The sequence below is a fragment of the Schistocerca nitens genome, chromosome 2 (genome assembly GCF_023898315.1).
Source record: "Schistocerca nitens isolate TAMUIC-IGC-003100 chromosome 2, iqSchNite1.1, whole genome shotgun sequence".
Taxonomy (NCBI): domain Eukaryota; kingdom Metazoa; phylum Arthropoda; class Insecta; order Orthoptera; family Acrididae; genus Schistocerca; species Schistocerca nitens.
In genome coordinates, this window is record NC_064615.1 from 650,433,196 (window position 1) to 650,460,906 (window position 27,711).

The window sequence follows — 27,711 nt, forward strand, 5'->3', positions numbered from 1 at the left end:
CTGCTGCTAAATACAGCAGTTAATTTTCCAGTGGGACTTCTCGACACAGTAGCGTTCGTCATACTGATTGAAATTACTTAATAAATTGCCCGTGTTTGAGTTTTGTGGCGAGTAACACATTGCAGGTGATGTCGCATGCGGTGGATCGCTGCGACTCGTCGCTTGTGTTTTTTTTCTTCCTTTATTGAATTTCGATTCCCCCCAAAGGGGGCGGCCTGCCAGCAGCTTGGTATGCCGCCCTTCAGCCTACAGCATTTTTAAACCAGAGGAAGAAGACAATAACAATAAAAGCAGGCGATAAAAACGGTGACTTCAAGTGTAAAATGACGGAAAATTGAGGAAGGTAAAACATAAAATAAAGGGGCGATGCTAATAAAATACACAGGAAGCAGACAGGTAGAATAGTAAGACAGACAATTAAAAAAACACGTCCACATTCTGGTTTCTGTTCGCAAGAGATATATAAATCACACCCAACGACAATATGATTTCTGTTCGCAACACTTCGGAAAAGACGAACAACACTGAACACTCACTTAAAACACTGCACTAAAAAGTTGGCACGGATATGTCAAACCACAGCCAAGGGCTGATGGGGGGAAGAAATACGAAGTGGGTGGGAGGGCGGGATTTTTGTGTGTCTGTGATTGTGTGTGTGTGTGTGTGGCGCGGGAGGGGGGGGGGGGGGGAGAGCTCGTTATTATATAGCCGACAGGCCCGATACAGTCGAATGTGTTTCCGGAGTACAATCTCGACCGTCGTTTATTTGATACTTCTGCAAATCGATATTTTACTTCGATGTGAATCGTGTAATATTCGACTTTTACGCGTTCAGTGTCAGGTGCTTGATAGGGATGCGGGGCAAAACAACAATAACAGAACAAAGTTAAGGGGGGTGTGGTGTTTGAAGCCGTAATCGGAAAACTTGTATATGGTTTAGCAGCAGAGGTCTGAATTTAACTAAAGCCATAGAATAATCATCCTACAGAATGGTAAACTGATTTTGCTGTTATTTTCACCCTATTTGTGATAGAAATAAGGGATTTTGACATCTAAATTTAATTGTAGCACGGCCGTGTCAAGACGCGAACAACTGCAGAACAGCAAGAAATAAAGCGGAAGGAACGAGAAAAAAAAGTTAAACTGTACCGTGCTGGAATGGAGAAAGTTTTCAGGAAGGTAACGTTAGTGAATTTTCCATTTTCATGTCGTTTCTGTAGCAATTAAATATGTATTTGCCGCTTTGATATTCATATTAGGGAAGGTAAGCAATCTGCCACTTAAGCTGTTATATAAATATTTGAGCAAGAAATACGGCCATCTGTGAGCACTAATCATTTGTATCAGATTCACCTGCGTGCAATTACTGCAGTATATAAGACAGAAACCAACTGATAGTAAAGGTGTGATCCAAGTCACGCGCTCCACATAGAAAATACAGTTCATCTGTGTAGAAAATATAGAGTATATGCGTAAATTTTCGTTTTCATGATATAGTAAAAAACTGAACTGAATACAGAGCAACATTATGAACGACATAATGACAAGAAATGTTACTGTATTATCTGTGACTGCATGTCAGTAAGGGGAGTGAACTGAGAGAGGGGATTCAATGTTTAAGACATTGTCATTCCCAGTGCAACTTTGTGTTTCTCCAATAGCTCATTGCTTAACAACTTGATATTGTGGGTCCACCTTGATGCAAAATACTTGTGATTTTGTTTATTTTATTTTTCCCAAACTTGTTTCACTGACTGTAATGCCATCATCAGTGTTTCTTCTCTTCATCATCATCATCTTCTTCTCCTTCTTCATTCTAAAACTCCCCAAAAATAGCACTATTGTAAACATTATAAAATGTTATTACATGTGTACTATTTGGTTCCTAATATTGTATTCTGTGCATAGTTTCATAGTATGTTATTTGCTTTACCATTATTTCTGGCATATATTCTGTGTTTATATGAAATTAAATACTAACCAGGCTTTCCTACCTCAAAGGGGTATGCAGATCTTCTGAATATGTTTGCAAGACTGGAAGGGATTAAAGTGTTGACCATTACGAGTACAACCCATCTTAGAGAAATCTGTTCTAGGCCAGGTGATCCCGTTTGTACAGTTTGTTCAGTCTTTACTGTGATGGTCATGCTGGTGGTTTAGTGGAAATAACCTTCATTCGGCGTGAACCACTACTCCACAGAGAATTTGAAAATCTCTCTTCGCCATCATGACACACTATTGGTGCTGATTTGAAGATATGCAATGTTGTATTGATTATGAAAATTGCCCATCAATAATTCCATGCCTACTATTGCTTCTAACATATTTGTATGTCTTATCCACAGCACTGTCACATGTTGACACTATACACTAGACCAGTTCATGTACCTATCACATATTGGACTGAAAAGGACAGTTGTTACCATATAGTGGAGATGCTGAGTTGCAGATAGGTATAACGAAGACACTTTCAGAAAGTGAGCTTTCGGCCAAAAGCTCATCTTCTGACAGTGTTTTTGTTGTGCCTGTCTGTGACTCAGCATATCCATTGTATGGTGAGTTGCAACCATCCTTTTCATGATATTGTTAAATTCCATCGTGGATTTTCCATTGTTTGACATGTTAAACTGAATGACATGCACCTGTGAATATTGGCCGGATGCCGTTTTCATGTTTAATGCATTACTGCACTCCTGGGAAGTTGAAAATTATGGGTGAAAGTCAATTGAATTAACAGCATATAAAAACAGTCCAACACCTTTTAGTCTTTGTGAAATACTCCGTGCAGGTTCTTAAGCAATTGTACCCCATGTATTTCTTTTTATCATTTGAAGTAAATTTTGATTTTGTCAGTCTCGTATCAACCATGGCTTCTGCAAACCTTATGTTCAGCTGGTAACAGCAACTTTCTTTAGATATGAGATGAATTATTCTGAACCCACATCAAGTTTAAAATAATGATAACTCTTAACACCTACCTCGAGTTAATTATCTACCTTTCCATAACATACAGATGATGTCAATATATTTGCATCTATATCTATACTCTGCAAATCACCATGAGGTGCATGGCAGAGGGTATGTCCCATTTTACCAGTTATTAAGGTTTCTTCCTGTTCTATTCACGTAAGGAGCGTGGGAAGAGTGATTGTTATATGAATGCCTCTGTGCGTGCAGTAATTATTCTGATCTTATCCTCATCCCAGTCATTGTTGTAGGATTTTATATTGTGATCAAAGAGTGGTATTAAAACAACATCATTTGATGCTTAATGTGTTCACATCATACGGTGCATGGTCTAATGGTGTCGCTGCCACTTGGGTCACAGAGTCCTGGTATCAATTCCCAGCCAGGATGGAGATTGTCTTTGCACAGGTATGGGGTGTCTGTGTTGTCCTAATAACTTCATTTCACCTTCATCAAAAATTTATGAAAGTTGCTAATGTGATGTCAGATGGAGAGACTTGTACCAGGAAGCTGAACAACCCCAACCAGGATCTTCCAAACAATAATACCATACAATCTTTTCTCTCTCTCTCTCTCTCTCTCTCTCTCTCTCTCTCTCTCTCTCTCTCTCTCTCTCTCTCTCTCTCACCCCCCCCCCCCCACACACACACCCTCACCCCCCCTCCTTCCCTCCCCTTTCCCCCCTCCATTTTTTTTTTTTTTAAACTGCTTGATCTATTCCAGTCCAACAGTGAGTGGCACTCACCATTGCAAATTTGGTTTCCACTCTGGTGTCAAGCTTCATATGACACTAAGCATCCATACTGCATAGTACTGCCGTCTAGGGAGACTTGTGTTAACTTGACATCAAACTGTAGCATTTGTGTTTAGCGAAAAGCTGTAATTGTTATGTTCAAGTTAATAGGTGCAAAATGACTAGTTCTTCACATTCAGTCTTTTCTGAGGAAGAGAGTGTAGATCTTTTAGAGGAATATCCAAGTGAAAAAGAGAGTGACAGTGATTTTGATGATGACAGTGATTCATTTGAGTGAGATGACGATGGGAAACAGACCACCCTGGAGAGTTTCAAAAAATATCAGCCGTGTAATGCTTATGTAATTATGTTTAAATGAAAGAGCACTGTTTGTTTTAATGTAGCCTATACCCAAATATTTCGCCAGTAGCTACATTGTATTCAAAGAGACTCACTCTGTTGTTCTCTGTGGTATGCTTGCCATCTAGGTAGCTGCAATTTAAGTAAGAGTGCACAGAGGTGCCACGTGGCTGAATAACAGAGTGCAAAGGGTTAATGTGACTGAATTATTTTCCCTCTTTTTCCTGAAGTGCTCACTCTTTGTTTTCTTAATATTCACTATTAACCTGTTACATGCTGCCATGTTACGAACATTCTTGAGGTTTCAGTTGCTTTCTTTGATAAGAGTTCTGGTGTTTTTATCAGTAATTATGTTGCTGTCATCAGCAAAGAGATACATGTCTTTCATAAATATTGTAAACTTAACTGGACCCAATGCACTACCCTGAGGGTGGCCTATGTTCATATGTTTCTTGTCTCATAGTTATTTTACTGCACAATTGTCATAAGCAGACACATGAACTATCTATACCTTTTTCACTCTGTTTTACTGGAATTATGCTGTTGCTCTTACACCTAGTGCTTGTAGCTTGTTTAGTATTTGGTGGTCAGCAGTGTCAGATCCACACACAAATTTAAGAACGTGCTTGTAACACAGTCATCCTTGTCAAGACCTTCAAGTGGCACATTTGTGAACTCAGTTACCGCTGATATCGTACCTCTCCCACCTCCGAAACCAGAGTGTGCTTCACTAAACAGTTTGTATTTATTAGTTTAACTGTATTTCGTGATTGATTCAGATATTTTTGAGAAAATCAGACAGTAATAAAATTGGCCTGTGGTTTTCATTGCTGTTCACATTATATTTCTGTAGTAAGGGCACAACTTCTGTGCTTTAAATACTTTGGGAAAATACATGCACTAAAGGACTCATTTATTATGTTGTCTAAAGGTGTGGACTGACTGCAGGAGGCAAGTGGTTCTCTGATGGATGGGGGAGTAGGTGCAGAAGATGAAGGCAACCAGTGATGACAAATATTTATTGTGTCTACAGTAGGTGGAGGCGGGGGGGGGGGGGCAGTAGCATCTGGCTAGGATGGGCTGGCAATGGTGTGCCGAAGCCAACACTTTCATCAATAAGGCATGGCAGCAACCTTACTCAGCAGTGCATTGTACTGCCTTGGTGTTGTGTCAAGCAGAGGTGCACCTGCTCTTGTAATTGAAGTCAGAATGAGGCAGTGTGGGGCCCTGGTGGTAGTCGGTTGTTGCTCAGGGCCAACACAACATGCGCAGCATGACTGGACAGTCAACTTGAATACACAACAAGTCTAGTTGCAGCTGATTAATAATAATAGTGATAATGGAATCGTCATTAGGCGACAATCTCGCTCGCATGATATAATACAGTTGATAATTTAAAAGGAACAACAGACTAGTTACCAGCACTACAGTTTTGTGTTACATTTGGCAAATTCCTTCATGGGTGTCTAACCATTGTGTGTGTGTGTGTGTGTGTGTGTGTGTGTGTGTGTGTGTGTGTGTGTGTGAGAGAGAGAGAGAGAGAGAGAGAGAGAGAGAGAGTCTTACCACTAATATATTGTACGTATTGTACATAAAGGGAATTGTCTGATGGAAGCTTGTCTTTTAGACTAAAAACTATCTGCTGTGTTTTGTTTTCATTTAGCAAGAATCCATTTGCTTTAAACGAGTAGGATGCTTGAGCAATTGACTTTGCAACACAAGTTTTAAGATTACTAAAATCAATTCTACTGTGAAGAAAAGTGGTATTGTCTGTGTATAGCACTGTACTGGATTTAATAAATAATGGCAGGTCATTAATCATTATTAGGAGCAGGAAAGGGCCCAGTACAGGTTCCTGTGGAACATCTACCTTCACTTGTTCTATACTGGACATTCCTTTGCCAACACAAACAACTTGCCTGTAGTTCTGTAGATAAGATTTTAATAGTTTTTGCCTAGAAGTTGTGTGTGCCCTACACAGTGAAAGGCTTTGCTTAGGTCACAAAAAGTGACTTGAGGGAAGCCCTTTGTCCTCAGAAACTCAAAATAGGTATTTGACTACATAGTATACCTAAATTTTCAAAATAAACATATAACTGTTGGTAAATAATACATTCAAATAATCTAGAAAATGACAAACTGCCTATTGGCTTCTGTCTCGGGTTCTTCGGCCGACGTTCATCTAATGATTTTTCTGACGTTTCGCCAGCACGAGTGGCTGGCATTGTCAAGCTTCACCCTCCATTGCCGGTGGTGAACAGGAGGCGAGCTCGAGGCCGCAGACTATATGTACCTGGCGCGCCAACGTCCGAGGGCTTCTCCGCGGTCATTTCCGGTGCGGTTCTCCTCTTGCTACCTGCGACGGTCGTTTGCTGCAGTACGGGAAGCCAGGACCCGTTTACCTTAAGGCTTTCCTCTTTCTTGTTGAAACTGTTCGCATGTTTTTGGATTTCTACAGCTTCTCTGAACAAGCGCGTGTGATAGTGCTTCTCTACAGCCAGAACTTTCGTGTCGGCGAATTTTATTACGTGGTCGGTCTCATTCAGTGCGTGTTCTGCCACGGCCGATTTCTCCACCTGCCCCAACCTGCAATGTCGCTTATGCTCTTTGATCCTGGTGTTAATGGATCGTCCAGTCATTCCGACATAAACTTTTCCGCATGTGCAAGGTATACGGTATATTCCCGACATTGCAAGTGGGTCTCTTTTCTCCTTCGCCGATCTAAGACACTCTTTGATCTTCCTTGTCGGTTTGAAAATCGTCTTTACGCCGTGTTTGCGCAATATACGGCCGATTCTGTCCGTCACTCTGGGAATGTATGGCAGAAAGGCCGTACCCGACATTTCTTTTTCTGGTTCCTTACTTCGCCGAGTGCTTGGCTCTGTTACACTTCTAATGTAATTTGTGGAGTACCCATTGCTCCTCAGAACAGTTTCCAGGTGTTGCATTTCTCGTTTGAGGTGTTGAGGCTCACATATTCGTCCTGCTCTCGTTGCGAGCGTACTAATCATGCCTCTTTCCTGGCTCGGGTGGTGGTTTGACAGTTTGTGGAGGTATCGGTCCGTGTGTGTCGGTTTTCGATACACGCTGTGTCCCAGGTTTTCGCCGTCCCTTGTGACCAGCACATCTAGAAATGGCAGTTTCCTGTCCTTTTCTACCTCCATGGTAAATGTTATGTTGGCATGGAGGCTGTTCAAGTGTCTCAGGAATTCACCGAGCTGTTCTTCACCATGGCTCCACACCACGAAAGTATCATCGACGTACCTGTACCACACCTTAGGTTTGCAAGTCGCCGAGTCCAGTGCCTGTGCTTCGAATTGTTCCATGAAGAAGTTGGCCACCACTGGACTGAGAGGACTACCCATGGCGACACCTTCCAGCTGTTCGTAGAAATCGCCATTCCACGTGAAATAGCTCGTGGTGAGACATGCATGGAAGAGCTTTTTGATGTCTTGCGGGAACATGGAACCGATGTGCTCCAGAGCGTCGCTGAGTGGCACTTTCGTAAATAACGAAACAACATCAAAACTGACCAGGATGTCGTTTGGCGCAAGTTTCAGTTTCTTCAGCTTCTCAATGAAATGTCCTGAGTCCTTAATGTATGTGTCGGTCTTTCCCACGTGTGGTTGTAGCAGAGAGGCCAAGTGTTTCGCCAGTTTATACGTTGGTGAGCCAGGAGCGCTAACGATCGGTCTCAGTGGAACGTTGTTCTTATGGATCTTGGGTAATCCATACAGCCGAGGTGGTAGGGCTTCTGTGTTGCGCAGGTTTCTCTGTATGTCCGCCGGCAGAGAAGACGCCTTGATTAATCGATTCGTATTCCGAGTGATACGCTGCGTCGGATCTGCGTTTAGTTTTCGGTACGTCGTCGGATCTAATAGGTCTCGAATCTTTTGCTCATAATCTTCGGTCTTCATTACGACGGTCGCATTCCCCTTATCGGCAGGCAGTACCAATATACTCTTATCGGCGTTGAGATTCTTAATGGCTTGTTCCTCTTCTTTCTTCAGGTTGCAAGCTGGTGGTTTTGCTCGGCGCAGTATCCTGGCTGTTTCAGTGCGTATTTCCTCTGCCCTTTCACAAGGAAGTGTCCGAATGGCTGCTTCGGTGTTGGCAATGATGTCCTCCCTAGGTATAGTTCTCGGGATGATAGCGAAATTCCCTCCTTTTTGAAGGACTGACACTTCCTCTTCGGTCAATTGTCGTTCAGTGAGGTTGACCACTGTGTGTGACATTTCGGGAATCGCCTTGTCGGTCTGCTTCCGGCATCTTTCAAACTTATTCTTTTGCCGCTTGGTGCAGCGCTCGAGTTCGTTCTGCATGCTCCTGTGAGTGATACTGTCGATCTTGTCCCAGTCGTCTCGATGCATTCTGCTACTTAGTTGATAGAAAATGTCCAGAAGTTCCTGATCCGTTCTTGCCAAGTCTCTCCGTGTTGACATCCTGGTCAGTTTTGATGTTGTTTCGTTATTTACGAAAGTGCCACTCAGCGACGCTCTGGAGCACATCGGTTCCATGTTCCCGCAAGACATCAAAAAGCTCTTCCATGCATGTCTCACCACGAGCTATTTCACGTGGAATGGCGATTTCTACGAACAGCTGGAAGGTGTCGCCATGGGTAGTCCTCTCAGTCCAGTGGTGGCCAACTTCTTCATGGAACAATTCGAAGCACAGGCACTGGACTCGGCGACTTGCAAACCTAAGGTGTGGTACAGGTACGTCGATGATACTTTCGTGGTGTGGAGCCATGGTGAAGAACAGCTCGGTGAATTCCTGAGACACTTGAACAGCCTCCATGCCAACATAACATTTACCATGGAGGTAGAAAAGGACAGGAAACTGCCATTTCTAGATGTGCTGGTCACAAGGGACGACGAAAACCTGGGACACAGCGTGTATCGAAAACCGACACACACGGACCGATACCTCCACAAACTGTCAAACCACCACCCGAGCCAGAAAAGAGGCATGATTAGTACGCTCGCAACGAGAGCAGGACGAATATGTGAGCCTCAACACCTCAAACGAGAAATGCAACACCTGGAAACTGTTCTGAGGAGCAATGGGTACTCCACAAATTACATTAGAAGTGTAACAGAGCCAAGCACTCGGCGAAGTAAGGAACCAGAAAAAGAAATGTCGGGTACGGCCTTTCTGCCATACATTCCCAGAGTGACGGACAGAATCGGCCGTATATTGCGCAAACACGGCGTAAAGACGATTTTCAAACCGACAAGGAAGATCAAAGAGTGTCTTAGATCGGCGAAGGAGAAAAGAGACCCACTTGCAATGTCGGGAATATACCGTATACCTTGCACATGCGGAAAAGTTTATGTCGGAATGACTGGACGATCCATTAACACCAGGATCAAAGAGCATAAGCGACATTGCAGGTTGGGGCAGGTGGAGAAATCGGCCGTGGCAGAACACGCACTGAATGAGACCGACCACGTAATAAAATTCGCCGACACGAAAGTTCTGGCTGTAGAGAAGCACTATCATTCGCGCTTGTTCAGAGAAGCTGTAGAAATCCAAAATCACACGAACAGTTTCAACAAGAAAGAGGAAAGCCTTAAGGTAAACGGGTCCTGGCTTCCCGTACTGCAGCGAACGACCGTCGCAGGTAGCAAGAGGAGAACCGCACCGGAAATGACCGCGGAGAAGCCCTCGGACGTTGGCGCGCCAGGTACATATAGTCTGCGGCTGCGAGCTCGCCTCCAGTTCACCACCGGCAATGGAGGGTGAAGCTTGACAATGCCAGCCACTCGTGCTGGCGAAACGTCAGAAAAATCATTAGATGAACGTCGGCCGAAGAACCCGAGACAGAAGCCAATAGGCAGTTTGTCAACAAGTGGCCACGAAAGCCTTAACAATTTTGAATCTAGAAAATGTGGGGACTATGGAAATTGGCCTGTAACATGAAGGTGAGTCCATATATCCCTGTTAATATACTGGAACTATACTAGACATTTCAAGTTCATAAGGAAAATACCCTTGGATATATACTTTTTTTACACAATATGTTGAGGGCTGCACAATAAAATCAATTAATTTCCTTAGCTGGTCACAAGATATGTCTTGTGCATCTTCGCTGTTTTACGATTTCATCTGTTTTACTATTCTTAGAGCGAAACTAGGCAAGACATCAGAGAAGGAAAACATACTTTTTTTTGGTGATGAACTACAAACATTTTTAAAAAGTAGCTCTTATTAACTGATATTAGGTTTGATAACAGACTTTCCTACTTTTTCAACTGATTTAATAAAAAATCATTGAATTTTTGGGAACAGATATTAATTAATTGTTTCTTGTGTTTTTGACAACACTATTTATTAGTTTCCATGCAGCTTTCCACTTGCTGGTGGAATTACTAATACTGCTGCAATTGTGTACTTTTTTATCTTCCATGATGGCTTCCTTATACTCATTCCTAAGTGCAACATAGGTTAATCTGCCATGGTCAATCTTCAGACTATTAAATATGTTGTACAACACTGTTTGATTTTTCAGATTTGTCAGCTGTTTAGTATACCATGTATTTTGTCTGTTTGGAACTTTGGTTTTGAAGCCTTTGCCAGTTACTTTGCATTTCTTTACGGGAATGTTGTCATTAAATTATATAAAAATGCTTAAAAACTTGTCAAATGTTATCTTGGCTAACAAACCATACGTCACCATAACACTGGCCAAACCAGTTTTTGTCAGCAAGAGACTTACAAAGACTGATAATTTTATCATCAATGAAAGGTCTGATAATAAATTTCAGGACAGGGCTATTTATGTTGCTTTTATCAACAGGGAACCTACTTCTACATTTTAAAGATACAGAATTAGGATCTGAAAATGGAAGTACTGTCTCGTCACTTCGTACTTCTGTACCTTGAAAATTGACAAAGTTGAAGAAAATATTGTCAAGGAAGGCATGATCTCTGTCTTAGTAGATTTTTCATTTCTGTGACACTATGTTTATGTGTTCAAATCAAACAGTGGAAAATCCAGGATGGAATGTAACAATATTATGAGGAGGAAAGTTGCTACTTACCATATAGCGGTGATGCTGAGTCGCAGATGGCAAAGTAAAAAGACTCTCACAATTAAAGCTTGTGGCCTTGAGCCTTCGTCAACAATAGACACACATACGCACACTCACACAGACGCAACTCACACACATGACTGCAGTCTCAGACAGCATCACCGGTGCATGATGGGAATGGCGACTGGGTGGGGGTAAGGAGGAGGCTGGGGCGGGGAGTTGTTATATATTCAGATCTCCACCTGTTACAGTGTCATTTAGCCTCTCTAAATTCGTCTAACAGCATGTCCAATTTTTCTATGAAGACATTAATGATACACACTGATAATATCCTTTGGTAACCTCTACAAGGATGTTATTACTAATTTAAAACTGTCAATAACTATACCAGCAGGTTCAAAGTTCTGTTCTTCACACAAAAGATCTATGTCTAGTTTAATAACAGAGCAACTGTGTGACTCGTTAACATACAAGGGGCATTCAATAAGTAATGCAGCACATTTTTTCCCCCTCGAAACAGGTTGGTTTTATTCAGGATTCCAATACACCATATCATTCCTCACACTTTTGACTAAAAAACCTTATTTTTCCCTCTCTCTTTGTGTATGTGTTGAACTTACAAAAATGTGAGTGTAGTGTCTGTTATAACCCTTGATAATTTCCTCTTGTATTTACAGTAATGTACTTTGAAGCATAACACAGTCACACATTCAGAAGCCTTTAATTGGAACTGGAAATGGCAACAGATGTCTGTGTTCATAGTAAAGACAAAATTTCATCCCATCCTCAACTATTCATCCAAGCAGGCTATAAAATGTGATTAAGATGTGCACACCATGAAGATTTCTACCTCAAAGTAGACACTACAGCAAAAATAGAAATGGAAGTAATACACGAGAAATAAAAGTTTTTAGCAATTAATAGAATATAGAGTTGGTTTCTTTCTCTTGTTCCCTTAAGATTCATTTTATTTTGATGTGATAAAACAGAGAAGATCACAGGATGTAACTTTTATTTAGCAATATAGAAGACTGTAGCAACAACAGGAGGTATACCACCAGCATATAACATGGAGTTGGAGGAGGAAATGTATTTTAGAGGTCAGTTAAAACGCTTTTATTCATGGCATCATGTTATGTATATGAAGTTCTTGAATGACTATCGGGAGATGGGATACTGAGTCGCAGATAGGCACAACAAAAAGACTGTCACAAATAAAGCTTCCAGCCTGTAAGGCCTATGTCAAAAATAGACCACACACACACACACACACACACACACACACACACACACACACACACACACACACAAACAGGCAGACACAGCTCACACACATGACTGCAGTCTCAGGCAACTGAAACTGATAGTGGTTTCAGTTGCCCGAGACTGCAGTTGTGTGTGTGAGTTGCATTTGCACGAGTGTGTGTGTGTGTGTGTGTGTGTGTGTGTGTGTGTGTGTGTGTGTGTGTGTGTGAGTCTGGTTTCAGTTGCCTGAGACTGCAGTTGTGTGTGAGTTGCATTTGTGTGTGTGTGTGTGTGTGTGTGTGTCTATCATCTATTGTTGATGAGGGCCTTACTGGCCGAAAGCTTTATTTATGACAGTCTTTTTGTTGTGCCTATCTGCGACTCAGCATCTCTGCTACATGGTGAGTGGCAACTTTCCTTTTCATAATATTGTTACATTCCATCCTGGATTTTCCATTGTTTGATTATCAGGAGATGGGACTACACTAAGCGAGGTCTGTACCTCAACCGGACTGGGAAAGGGAGGTTGGTGGAATTGATTAGTGAGAGTACAGCATGTGGGTGTAGGGCCACACAAGGTCAAATACCTATTGTCATGTGTATGAGCACCAGGCCTCTTTTAGGATAAATTGTAGCAACAGGCTCCTGTCCCTCAAAAGTATCTCAACTGGTTCAGAGTTTTCTTCATTGTGTACCTGAAACGTAGAAAAAAAGTGCAGTATGTTAAAAATAAAGTACATCAGCTTGAAGTTGAATTATAGCCACTGAACAACTCGGTGGTATTTAATACAGATCAATGGTGTGAAAACATTGAAATACACTGCATAGAGCTATCATCATATGAATGTGCAAGATGCTACTGTAGAATTACCTTAAAGGAGGAGGATCATGTGTTGCGACAAAATCTTCCAAAACACATGTAACACCCACACTGACTTAAACAGCAAGCACAATGACACTGTTTCCCATAACATAGCATGAACTGAGGAAGACAATACTAAAATTAAAAAGTGAGAATTCAGTAGACATAGAGGAGGTTCAAGTTTCTGTCCTGCACGCGTGCATCACAGCAAACAAACCCCATTAACAAACTGTGGTGATGCAAGACCTGATGTGGAAAACCAGGTGCTTGCCAACACTCAGACACCCACTGGCTCAGCATTTACACCTTGACAGCAGTTTTGCAACTACAACCAAGGAAATGAGCCAATAACCAGTGTTTCGGTATGTTTTGGCGTTGCATGGCAGGTGGTAGAAGGTAGAAGAAAGAGTGTCAAATGTCATGTGTGAGTTAAAAACAGTGCCTCCTCTACATCTAAATGAGTTTTTAATTGAAGTCAGTGGAAGGAAGAAGCCTGTGAGATAAGTAACGGCAGTGTAAAGGGTTGTTTAGCACCTCAACACAATGTACAGTCTTAAGGGAATAACAGTTGCAGTCTATGTTGTGTTGGCAGAAGAGCCAACACCGTGTTACTAGTGGAGGCCGAAATGCACGCGTTTTAGCTCACGCAGGCTGGCGTGAGGAGGGAAGGACTATACTGACGTGAAGTCTGGAACATGACAAGGAATTAGAATTCAGGAAGCGGACATAATTAGTTTGATACATAACTTTAATCCATTAATGATGAATGTCGCTCTTGACGGTACATGATTAACAATAGTATCTGTTCAGAATAGTAACTGAATATGGCGCCTTGCTAGGTCGTAGCAAATGATGTAGCTGAAGGCTATGCTAAACTGTCGTCTCGGCAAATGAGAGCGTATGTAGACAGTGAACCATCGCTTGCAAAGTTGGCTGTCCAACTGGGCGAGTGCTAGGGAGTCTCTAGACTAGACCTGCCATGTGGCGGCGCTCGGTCTGCAATCACTGATAGTGGCGACATGCGGGTCCTACATATACTAACGGACCGCGGCCGACTTAAAGGCTATCACGTAGCAAGTGTGGTGTCTGGCGGTGACACCACAATCTAAAAGTCTGCTGTCTGAACATTCAATGAGTAAATGATTAATAATATATGGTAAATCATTTTGGACTAAAGAATAAGTTTGATATTTCTTGTTTGTGTGGACATTCAGCCACTGAGAGTGAATTTGCAGTTGTTAAATTATTTAAATGCAATACAGCAAATAGTTACTACAGAAAATTTGCACATAAGAGGGGATGTGGTAATCTATGAGGGGCATTCAATCAGTAATGCTACACCTTTTTTTTCTTGGCCAGTTTCAATTGAAAAAATTCCGAGTTTGTTGTGGCACATTGTGGAATATTCCCACTTCAGCCCCGGTAGCTCCATGAAGTTCGGACAGCTGGTGGCACTATACATAACCTTCAAAATGGCATCTGTAATGGAGCTGCGTTTCAAGCCAAAACCTGTCATTGAATTTCTTTTGGGGGAAAGCCAGAGCACCCTAGATATTCATAGGTGCTTGCTGAATGACTAAGAGACTGGACAGGGAACAAATTCATAATAAGTGATTGAGCGAAACATCTGTCATCATCGCAACAGGATCACATAAACCTGTTCGATCTCCTGTGTGACAGCCAGCTGCGTACAACTGTGACTCCTACAATGTTGGACTGTACAGACTCTCTAATTCGAGGTGATTGATGGATCACAAACAAACATCTCGATGCTGAAGACACACTCATTCCACAGGTTGAGGTACTCAAAGGTGTCTTGTTTGACCACCAGGAAATTGAAGAAGTGGCTTCAGTGTGTTCGTCACCACAAAAAATGCTAATGAACTTCTCCTTCTCAATGACAATGCAAGGCCTCACCCAAGTCCGCACACCCGAGAGGAGCTCACAGAACTTCATTGGACTGCTCTTCCTCATCCACCCTATAGCCTGTAACTGTCACTTCTGACTTTCATCTGTTTGGCCCAATGAAAGATGCACTCCATGGGAAACAGTACATGGGGAGATTATTGTTGCAGCAAGATGTTGGCTCCAACATTGCCCAATAGAGTTGTACCATGCGGTCATGCAGGCCTTCCCATTAAGGCCATTGCATTGAATAGATAGAGATTATATTGAAAAATAGGGCTTTGTAGCCAGAAGAGTGGGGAATAATATGGTGTATTGGAATCCTGAATGAGTTGCCTTACTTATTGAATGCCCCTCGTATGTTAACCAGTCACTCAGTTGCTCTGTTATTAAACTGGATATGGATTTTTTGTATGAAGAACAGAACTTTGAGGCTACTGGTATAGTCACTGACAGTTTTAAATTAGTAATAATAACCTTGTAGAGATCACCTATGGGTAAGAGAGAGTGAATTTGGGAGTGGGGAGCTCTGGAACAGTATATCAATTTCTCTGAGGCTACACTTCACCGTCTTCTTATGAATCCGAAATGGATCAAAACAACTTCTTTGTAGGAAAGAATACTTATCCAGAAACACTTTCATATGATGATAACAAACACTAAAGTTTCCTGGAACTGTACTTCTTGTGCCCACAGGGTGTATCCCAGATCTCCATAGCAACAAATCTTGGTCCGATTCATCCAAATCATACAGTACAAAGCGAATGCCACATTTTGTTCCATATGTTGTTTTATGGCAGTCAGATGCTTGTGCTCTACCAATACTGCAACTTGTTTGAACAAAAGCACCACTAGTACACACTTCTGCCTCCATACAGACTTTCCACAACAGTACTGACCAGTCTGAACTAGAATCTTAAAAACATGAGTAACCTGTAATTGTTTCTTGTTTCCTTTGTTGTTCCTGCCTAACAATGACTCATTCTGTCCCTGAAAGCTACCATTCTTTAACTTTCTGTTGCCTGATGGTTCCCAACAATTGCTGCAGCTTTATCTGAAACAAGCTGTCTGCATCATCACTATTACTTGCTAAATCGTGTTAAAAGAAACATAACCAAATACATCTCTGTTAACTTTTATTGTACACAAATGCCTTGCAATAACAAGTTGAAATTTTGCCATATATTATATTATGGTCTACTTATGCAGTGTGTGAAATTTGGCTTGGATTCCACTTGTCCCTTTTGTGCTACTACCACACTTCTAAAATCCATGTTTTTCAGGTAATTTTTCAAATTTTTGTATTTTCGTGTGCATGTAACTTAGTTTTTGTGACTGATATGGGCATGATGAGTTGTGTGTGAGTTTAGGCCACATTAAGCTTACCACAAAAAAATTTATATCCTTTTTGAGTGAATTATATTTGGCATAGAGGGCATCTACAATCTGTACCTTTTAACGTATTACATTTTTTTAAAATCATATTTTGGAATTTTTTATTTTCCCTCAGAAATATGTTGTTGGTGTTTTGATTCATGGAGTGTGTTCTCTAAATGGATGTTACTGGGTTGTAAAAATTTCACTTGACTGTGTGGAATAGTTCCAAAGTTATTAAGACCTGAAGTTGGGTCTGAAGATAGATTGCCAGATGCGGGTTGCTATCTCCGGGCCACGCCACCTTCTTTCACAAGTCATAATTCTGGAACTAATTGACAGGGGAAACTAATACTTTGTACACGAGTGTTCCACACATGGTAGAATTAGTGTACTGAATTTGTCAAATCTGAGACTATGAGCTGGAGCCCCTGGCTGAACTGACATGGAATGACCCATGAGAATTTGAAGATGGGCAAATTTTTGGTGCTCTTATGGTGGATGCTTCTGGAACCACGGTGTTTCAAGAGGCACCGTACCAAAGATTTATATACCACATACAGGAACACCAGAAAAACATCATCCGCTATGTCACAATGTGGACAAAAGTTTGTGCTGAGTGATCATGGCTGTGGGTACTTGAAGAGGATTGTGACGAAAAATAAGAGGATGGAGGATGACAGCTGCAAAAGTCATTACAGAACTGAATGTCACACTTGCGAGCTCTGTCAAAAAACCACACACAATGGGAGCTCTATAAGAAGGGAATTGCAGGGAAAACAGGATTTCCAAAACCACTCATCAGTGATGCAATTTTCCATAAGAGGAAAAAAGAAGTGCCAAAGTCATAAAACTTGGACTATGGAGCATTGTACGAATGTAATTTGTTCAGATGAATCTTGATTTGTTCCCAACTTCTAGCTAAGTTTATGTACGAAAAGTGAAATGTGGTGGGGGGCTTAGTAATGATTTGGGCACCCGTAATGTGGTAATACATTGGCTACATGGTTACTCTGCAAGATTACGTTACTGCCAATATATTTTGCAATATTGTTGTGCTGTTCTTGGCCTTGCAGTTCAGTGCAGTATATGGGCACAATATTATTGTCAATAATATTGAGCATGTGAGGGCTGCTTAATAGCTCTAGTACGAATCTGTGTGATCAGCAGTCATCGTCCTACACACAGATAGTTTCATGACAATGCACCGAGTGACTGTGAATTTGAAGTAATCATAATGAGAGTAGCTTGCAGTTTTCTAAGACAGATGAGTGGAAGTGACTGTGAATCACCGAATTATGATGCAGCATTTCTTTATGAAATTTTTTCTTAATTTTCGAAAAAATGATTGAAGCAGAAATTAGGGATGTATTCAAACACATTGTGTGGTATCCTAATCTTGAACTTCGTTTCCTACCTTACGCTACAGTCCTCCCCAATGTCATCAATATTATAGTAGCTGAGAATGGGAATATAAGTGGTTTAACAATGGACACACAAAAATTCTAAAAATACTAGTTCCCTTTTTCAGTACAGATTCCTGAAAACCTCATTTGATAGTGTAATTCCTGGAAGAAAGGAGTGCTAGTCCAGCAAGATGTACAGGTGAACTTCTGTGTAGTTTGAAAGATAATAGATGAGTCTGGGGTAGTCTGTGGATCGTGATTGAATAACTTGACCAGTAGAGCACTTGGGCATGAAAGGCAATAGTGCCGTGGTTGAGTCCTGGTCTGCTACACAATTTTAATCTGCCAGGAAATTTCAGCATTACTTTCTCTTCAGATATTTTGGTTGAAAACCATCAATCCATTGACAAGTCCAAACAATGACAGTTGTTAACTTTCTTGACAATGACTGGGAGTTATTCAGTTGAAATATTGGAAGAGGAAATATTGATACTGAGTGCCCGACTCAAAAATGGCAGTATACTCCTTATACAGTTGTAGACAGGAAATGTATTTACATTAGTATGCAACGGGCACCTGTTTGAAGAGCATCTGCTACATTAGTAATTTCTTTTTAGGGTACTTAATATTGTAATCCCTCAGATAGTATGACTTGGGTACCACATAAAACTTATAATCTGGTAACATCATTAATGCAAGTAATGTAATTTAGTTGCTATGAAAGGCACAGAGCAGTCTCTTTGTATAGCTTCTGGTAGCCTTGTCACATTGATTCAGTGTTTTGTGTATGATTTTAAAATTCTATTTATTGCATAGAAAGTTATGTTGTCTGAGGTGGTGTGTGTACCTCTGTATTAAAGTTATTAAAAGTAAAGTTGACATTAGTATATACCATACTAACAAAGTAAATACCTGTATTCTTATAAAAGTTGTTTTTGGTATTACTGAAATGGAAAAAAAAGTTTGTTAGAATATCACATTACCTTCTATTGACGTAATTAGTTTGAATATAGTAAGAACTTTTAACTGATTAATTTATTTTTTAGCGCAAGAATGATGAATTGGATGAGGAGCTTCTTGAAGCAATCGGACAGCTTCTAACAGCTAACCCAGATATATATACACTATGGAATATAAGGAGAGAGACACTACTACATTTCCAGGAATTCAGGTACATTGTGAGTAACATTAAGTTTCTTAAGACGTTAACATGTTGCCACCTGAATCTTTTGTTACAGCGTTCAGCACATTTCATCATGGTGTCTACAGTTAATACCATACAATTGATGCTATTCTGATGTTTACTGTTGGTCATATACTGGTTTCTATCTTGACAAGTGGAATTTGATTTCTCACATTCAAGTATACATTTCTCTAAGATTGTTCTGTCTTTTGACACCTCTTTTTTGAGTCATCAGTCTTCTGACTGGTTTGATGCAGTCCGCCACAGATTCCTCTCCTGTGCCAACCTCTTCATCTCAGAATAGCACATGCAACCTATGTCTTAAATTATTTGCTGAATGTATTCCAGTCTCTGTCTTCCTCTACAGTATTTGCCCTCTACAGCTCCCTCCAGTACCCTGGAAGTCATTCCTAATGTCTTAACAGGTGTCCTGTCATCCTGTCCCTTCTCCTTGTCAGTGTTTTCCACATATCTCTTTCCTCTCTAATTCCGTGCAGAACCTCCCCATTTCATAGCTTATCAGTCCTCCTAATTTTCAACATTTGTCTGTATCATCACATCCCAAATGCTTCGATCCTCTTCTGTTCCAGTTTTCCCACACTCTATGTTTCACTACCACACAGTGCTGTGCTCCAGACGTACAGTTTCAGAAACTTCTTCCTCAAATTAAGTCCGATGTTTGATATAGGTGATCATTTCATGTTCATTACTCTCCTTAATGAATTGAAGATGTAGAACAATACTAAAATACTGGTGTCACATATGACAGATACTGTGTGTAACCATGTAATATATATTTTGTGTTTTCTTTTATCACTCCAAGCATCTGTTGCTTTTTGCACACATGGTTATCCAAAGTGATGTAATGCTTCCACTTGTAACATCCTTACAACTGCTGGGACATCAGACAAAGGGTCTGATGATCATTATTTTACAAATTATTAGCCTATTTTTGATCAGTTTTGTATTATCAGTGTCTAGGTATTTAAATTAGACTTTTTGTAGCCGGTACTTTTATTTCATAACCTCCTTTGCTTTATAATGTGCGATTTGCTAGTGATTTTGAGGTACCAGTTTCTGTGTCTTTCAATATTTCATCCAGATAATGTGAGACAAAATGGTAGACGTTGCATTAATGCATACAACAGAAACGAATTATTGCCCTAACACTGTTAATGTTATCATATTGTGCCATGGTTGTTCTGAAATTTACAAGAAGTTGGCATCTTGTCTAATACAACAGGACCAATTGCACATCACCTTGACAGAGCTCACAAGAGAGAGAAAAACAGATTTATGAGTTTGCCAAGAAGATTATTAAAATCTGTAAAAGCTGTTCTAATATCTGAAAAGCATGAATTCTTCCCTTTTTGTCTGTACGTGATACTTTCAGATTATCTGACATTTTTATGAGAACAGTGACAGTAATATGATACCTACAGTTACATGTCAGATATTCGCATAGAAGGTTATTTGTAATTAACTTGTCAGTCATCATCATCAGTTATCTGCTATATTAGCAGGTCCTTTGCCTCTCCATTTTCTGCTATCCATTGCTTCCTTCTTAAGGCTGCTGTATGTTGTACTGTCTATCATGTCATCCAGTATCCAGAATCTCTTCCTTTCTCGCTTCCTTTTTCCCTTCTACATAACCTTCTAAAACTGTTTTGATCAGTCAGTCATTCTTTCTTAATATATGCCCGATCCAATTTCTTTTTGTTCTCTTTATTACATCTAGTAACTGTCTTTTCTCTCCCACTCTTCTCAGTACCTCTTCATTTTTTACTCTGTCCATCCAACTTATTCTTTCCATCCTCCGCCATGTCCAGATCTCAAAAGCCTCCAGCCTTTCTCTGTCTTTCTTCCTCATAGTCCATGTTTCAGCGCCACACAAGACATTTTATGAGTCTCTTCCTGAGTTCTCTGTCCAGACCGCGGCAGAAAATTCTCCTTTTCCTATAAAATGCCTCTTTTTGCCATTGATATCCTTGTTTTAATTTCTGTGGTGCACTTCCAGTCGGTGTCTATCCTGCTTCCAAGATACTTAAAATTTTGCACCTGTTCTAGTATTTCTCCATTCAGCATAATTTTTATTTCCTTATTTCTTCCTAGTGCCATTACTTTTGTTTTATTTGTGTTAATTTTCATTCCATATTGTTTTCCATTAGCTTCAATGGTGTCCACCAAATCCTGTAATTCTTTTTCCCCTGTGGCTAGAAGGACCATGTCATCAGTAAACCTCAAACACCCTACTCTTCTTCTTCCAATTTCTACGCCTTTGTCATCTAATGAGCATTGGTCAATCATATTTTCCAAGTAGAGGTTGAAAAGAGTAGGTGATAGGCAGCATCCTTGTCTTACTCCTTTTCCTAGTCCGATCCAGTTTTTACTTTCTCCTCTCACTTTAACTGATTAAGATATAATTATTCCAGAATGAGATTTTCACTCTGCAGCGGAGTGTGCGCTGATATGAAACTTCCTGGCAGATTAAAACTGGGTGCCCGACCGAGACTCGAACTCGGGACCTTTGCCTTTCGCGGGCAAGTGCTCTACCATCTGAGCTACCGAAGCAAGACTCAGGCTCGGTACTCACAGCTCTACTTCTGCCAGTACCTCGTCTCCTACCTTCCAAACTTTACAGAAGTTTCGCAGGAGAGCTTCTGTAAAGTTTGGGAGGTAGGAGACGAGGTACTGGCAGAAGTAAAGCTTTGAATAACAAGTGTGAGTCGTGCTTCGGTAGCTCAGATGGTAGAGCACTAGCCCACGAAAGGCAAAGGTCCCGAGTTCGAGTCTCGGTCGGGCACACAGTTTTAATCTGCCAGGAAGTTTCAAGATATCATGAGTTTAAAAGTCTTCTGCTTTTCCAGTCCACTCTCTTTTCCCTCATTATACTCACCAGCTTGTCCCAAACCACATTGTCAAATGCCTTTTCTAGATCGATGAAGCACATATATAGGCCTCTTCCTTTTTCAATAAATCTTTCTCCCAAGATTCGTAGGAACCCATTTGCATCTCTGGTGCCCGTATTCCGTCTAAAGCCAAACTGCTCCTCGCCAAGATTCTCTTCCATTACTTTTCAAGTCTTTTATTAATTATTCTTAACATCACTTTGGGTGCATGTGAAATGAGGCTGATTGTCCTGTGCTTGCTGCATTTCTTGGTTCCTTGTTTTTTTGGTAATGGAATCATTACTGTAGTCAGCAAGTCCTCAGGCCATTCACTACTGTCATATATTTTATTACATAATCTCAATATTTCTCTTATTCCATCTTTGTTCAAGCATTTTAATATTTCTCCCGGTATCGTATCTATACCCACCGCTTTGCCATTTTTCATTGCAGGCTATGGCAGACTTTACTTCTTCCATTATGATGGTTGGTCCTTTCTCGTCATCACTTACACTGTTGTGTGATTCAAGTTCCAGAGTTTCTGGTTTGCTATTTGTGTCATATAGCTCTTTTAGATGTTCTTCCCATCTCTGGAGGACATCGTCATGATCTTTGTACACTACCTCTTCGTCTTTACTCAAAATTTCCATAGTAGCATTTCCTACTCTGTTTTGTTCCCATGTCATACTCTTTACTCTGTTGTATAGTAGGTCGTATCTTCCCTTCTTGTCCAGTTCTTCAATTTCATCACATTCCTCTTTTAGCCATTTTTTCCTAGCCTGCTCTGTTTCTCTTCACAGTTCATTATTTAACCTTCGGTATGTCTTTCTTGCATCTTCAGTGCTCTTGTTTTTCAATTTTCTTCTCTCCTCTATCTTTGAAATCACTTCTTGTGTGACACATGGTTTTTTTGACCTTTTCCCTTTCACATACCCTATATTTTGCTGTCCTGCTTTAATGATTCCTTCTTTCAGCATATTCCAGTACTCGTTGGCATTATGAGGTGGTTCTTTGTCTCGTAATGTGTTGGGAAACTCCCGAGACAGCATTTCTGCAATTTGTTCTTTGTTGAATCTTATCTTATCTAGATTCCACTTCTTCACCATGATCACCTTCTTCAGTTTTTTCATTCTTATTTCTATTTCTGCCATAAGTAAGTTGTGGTCACTATTAATATCTGCACCTGGTAATGTGTGCACCTTCTTGATTCCATTCCAGTATCTTTCTTCTACCAGTATAAAATCGATTTGGTTTCTGTATTTATCCGCTGGTGATTTCCAAGTGTAGAGCCTCCTCTTGTGGTTCTTGAATCATGTGTTTGCCGCTATCAGCTGCCTTTCCCTGCAGAAATCAATTAGCCATTCACCTCTAACATTTCTCTTTCCAAGACCATGACTGCCTACTATGTTTCCCTCTTTCCCTTTTCCCACAATGGCGTTACAGTCTCCCATTACTATTTTGCAGCATTTTTTATTTTCGACCATTATTCTCTCTATTACATTTTACGTTTCCTCTACAATTTGGTCATCTTGTTCTGAAGTTGGCATATACACCTGGACAATCAGTAATCTTTTTGTGCTCCTTTCAGCCTTACACCAATAACCCGGTCATTTGCATAGTCTACATATTCCACATATTTAGCCAATTCCTTTGCCATAATCATTCCTACTCCATTCATTCCTTTTACTTCTCCTCCTGAGTAGTACAACACATATTCATCTGACTGCAAGTCTCCATGTCCATTCCATCTTACCTCAGCAACTCCTACGAGGTCCATATGATTCTTTTCCATCTCTCTTTTAAGGTTTTCTAGTTTTCCTGCTTGTAGCAGAGTTCTAACATTCCAGGTACCAATTCTCGTTTTGATTTTTTGCCTCCGTTCAAGTTGTCTCCCCCCCCCCCCCCCCCCAAATGGGGGACTATTTTACCTCCGGACGCTGATTTAACATGAGAGGAAGCCATTTTTGTGCATAAAATGGAGACTGCATTATGCTTGTCAGTAACCTGCTCATAAACTGTGCAATTTAAAGCCGTAGTTAACCCTGGAACAGTACAAATACATAAAAATCTAAGAATGCTTTGCCTGATTAATTCTTCAACAATGGTTTTATATATGCCCATTTACAAGTTACTGAGTACTTGCTCTCAGCCTAAAGGTAGTTTAACGAGTCTATTATTGTGACTTGACAGTAAACTTTAATTATTTGTTTAACTTCTCATCGTTCGGATTCACAGTCATATAATATTTCTTAAAAGACATCGTAGTCACCGTTGACTGTATAAACAGTCAATGGCGACTATGATGTCTTTTAAGAAATATTGATTATTTGTAGCTATCAGCTCTTGCTGCTATCAAACAAATATGTAAAACTGATTTCTTGGATTCATTGTGCTCTTAAGAAATATTCATTTTACATTTAAATTTTAAAGTAAAATGTTCAGATACTTGAGTGATTTGTTTTTATAATAAATGGAAGGAAAGTAGACTGCTTTATTTGTGTTTGTGGAGATAAAAGGAAAGGAGAGAATAGTGTCTGTTGCTGGCAAACAGTCTATTCTTTTCAAAAATCTGCAACAATTACCCCATTCCCCAGTCTACAAAAGATTGTGTAGACACACGAGGAATTTAATCCAGGCCGCTAGTGTAGCTTAGGGTCCAGACCAGAAACTCTGAATCAAGTATCACTGCATCAGTTTAGCAACAACTGATACGGAAACATAGCATGGTTTGCACCTGTCAGCCCTAAACCAGCACATCAAGGACTCATGATGTGAATTCAAGTTTAAATTGTGACAACAATTAAATTCTTGCTATGACATTGTTAGCTTTTTAGTGTGTATAGTCCCACAGATTCACCACTTCTTTTCTAAAACAGTGGTACACAGCATCTTTTTTAAAACAGTATTGCTTTTCCCTAATTATTAATGGAATTTTCAGTGTGGAAGCAATAAACAAATATATCATTCACATAATGCAAGAAACACACAAAATCGCAGAGACTTATCTGGCTTTTGAGCTACCATTATTTATCCAGTGTCAGTAGAGGGAAGAAGTAACAGCTGAAAGACTTTAAGCTGTGGGGAACAAAGAGATGATGAGGAGTTAATTAGTGGCACAATAGAGGGAGAGACAAGTCGTCCTCTGTCTGTGGAAGTCACAAAATGAGAACTGAAAAGGGTTAGATTCATAGGAGAAGTAGGATAGTGGGAGGAAGCGTAATAAGTGCAAGATGTAGTGGTGGAGAAAATATCGGAATGGAAAAGTGAGGGTGAAGGTATAAATGGGCATCACACGACTCACAGTGCAATGCAGCCTTTTGCATTTTGACATCTAATTGCATATTCTATTTACTTATACTTACTTTTACTCAGACAGCAGAATTTTGCTGTGTGAACCCCTTCCCAGATCTCTTTTAACATGTTCTTGCTATAAAATGTGGAGACTGGACAAGTGAGTGGGGTGTTACACCAGAATTAAAGGTTGCATAAAGATATTCCATGCATTTAGTGGAGCAGTCAGTGTTCCATTTGATGAATGAAGGTCTCATATTAACATCCAGTTCATGAAATGAATAGAAATGATATCCAGCTTTAAGCACTTTTAATTGTTGATGTAATGAGAGCAAGTTTATGGGCCCCTAGTCACTTGCAACACTCACTGATGCCTAAACTAACCACAATTTCACACAACAAATAATATAATTTGTGCCCTCATGTCAAAAATGATGGGCTGGGAACACTACAGTTTTATTGAAATAACCATAAAGAAGACCAAGTCAAGTCAGGTAGCAGTGTGGATTTCTCACATAGATTTCACATTTTATCTTAAGGAAACAATTTTACTTTATGTATTACTATTAGTTTGGTGCATAAGTTTGTAGCATTTTTCTAAAAGTTTAATAAACACAACAGATACACATGGCACAGACTTTAGTCATCAATAATATAGTCTCCTTCACTATTTACAATCGTCTGCCACCACTTTTCAATTCCCCAACTGTAGAAATCACATGGTTTTGAAGTGGAGAACTTGCCAAGCCATGTTTGGAGCACAGTTTCATGCGGAAAGGAAGTTCCTTGAAGGTTGTTCGATAGAGAGCAGAAAAGGTCAGGTGAATAAGGTCGGTGCAGTAAGACTTCCCAACACAACTTCTCTATAGTGTTTTCTGTCAGTCTAGCAGAATGCAGGTGCACATTGTCAAGGAGTAACAACACTTCATGCAGTCTTTCTGGTCAGTTTTCTTGGATTGCTTCTGCAGGATGTCTCAGTTGTTGACTGTAAATACCACCAATGATGTTACACCTTAGGGAAGCAATTCGTAGTACACCACACCATTGCTGTTCCATCAGATACATAACATTATCTTTTGTGAATGCTGCTTTTTTGGGCTCATCCATTCCTTCCTTTCTCTTACGTTAGCACAGAGGCACTATTTCCCATAATGATCACAGTTCATCACATTTGCCAGTTCTCGAGTACACTGACATGAATCATTGTGGATAAATGTATTTAGATCATCAAACTCTGAAGGTCTTCCTGAACTTGGAGTCATTAATGTCAAAACAATCCTCCTTAATATGTGAAAACCATTTTCTTGCCGTGCTTTGTTCAGTGGCATTATCCCCATACACGGTGCAAATGTTCCTGGCTGCCTTTGCTACTGTCACCCATCTGCTGAACTCATACAGATGAATACGTTGGAAATGTTCTGATTTCTCCGCTTGGCATTCCATTTACTAGTGTCCTTAGCTCCACTCACTATCTCCAAATGACAACTCAGATAGCAACAGGGAACTACAAATAAAAGATAACAATCAATAAATAAACCCATAGCAACCGGAATACCAACATGCAAAACGAAAATGCTATGAAGGGAGTGTGAATTTGCATTTAGCTACAGTTTGGCTGTCGTAATTCATGCAGATGGATAGAGGATTAGTTAACATGCCATGTAGAATGCTGCACACTAATTGCAGCTCATGTGGTGTATTCGTTTGCTGTTTTTGTGAGTGACCCTAGATTTTATGGGAGAGGAAATACCTGAGACTGGATTATGGTAGGAGACTGTAAGTGGGAGTGTATGACAGATTTTACACATGATTTGTCCACAAGGGACTGACCCATATGGCACAGTGTTGGGTATAGGGTTAACACAAGGATGGACTAGAATATTTTGTAGGGTGAATGATGGAATGCTGCACTGGATGATGAGGATAAGTTTTTAGGCAGGATATCCAACATCTTAACCCGTGAAATTGTGGGATGGAATACTTAAATGAGTGATGAAAGTCGTATTTGGGGCTGGAAATTCCCCATCTTAGTGTTCGAGAAGATGGAGTTGAAGCCCTAGCCCTTGTGATAGATGTGATTGACTTTTTCAAGGCACTCTCACATGTTTACTACTAGTAATAGTAGTAGCTTTATTCATCTGTAAATAATTTTTACAAGGATATTGACCCTATCTTGGTATTACAATCGCTTCGTTTTTTCTTTATTGTATCTTTCTTACAACAGATTTTAATGGAAGGCATTCCATTGTGCCCTGTTTTAAGCATCTTCCTTTATCTGCTTGTATGTTCATCCATTTCCAATTCCAGTTCTCTTTCTGTGGTTCCTTCTGCATTTCCCTCTATAATTCTTTGTGTAGACAATTCTCCAATGGTATTTGTCCCAGGCAGTATCTCTTTCCTTTTGCTGATCACTTTCGATAATCTTCTCTTTTCTACTACTTTTGTCATTACTTCTCCATTCTT

At 40.3% G+C, this 27,711-nt stretch overlaps 1 protein-coding gene across 2 annotated transcripts in view; it reads left to right on the forward strand.

The window, feature by feature from the left end:
- The first annotated feature begins 813 nt into the window (after positions 1-813).
- LOC126236769 (geranylgeranyl transferase type-2 subunit alpha) overlaps positions 814-27,711 on the forward strand; it is a 97,449-nt gene continuing 70,551 nt past the window's right edge. The window contains exons 1-3 of one of the 2 annotated variants that reach the window (XM_049946338.1): positions 814-992; positions 1,069-1,179; positions 18,933-19,057. In XM_049946338.1, coding sequence (XP_049802295.1) covers positions 990-992; positions 1,069-1,179; positions 18,933-19,057 — 239 coding nt within the window. In that variant the 5' untranslated portion in view covers positions 814-989. Of the gene's footprint in view, positions 993-1,068; positions 1,180-18,930; positions 19,065-27,711 lie in introns of those variants that run through there. The other variant, XM_049946339.1, reaches the window with a different exon arrangement.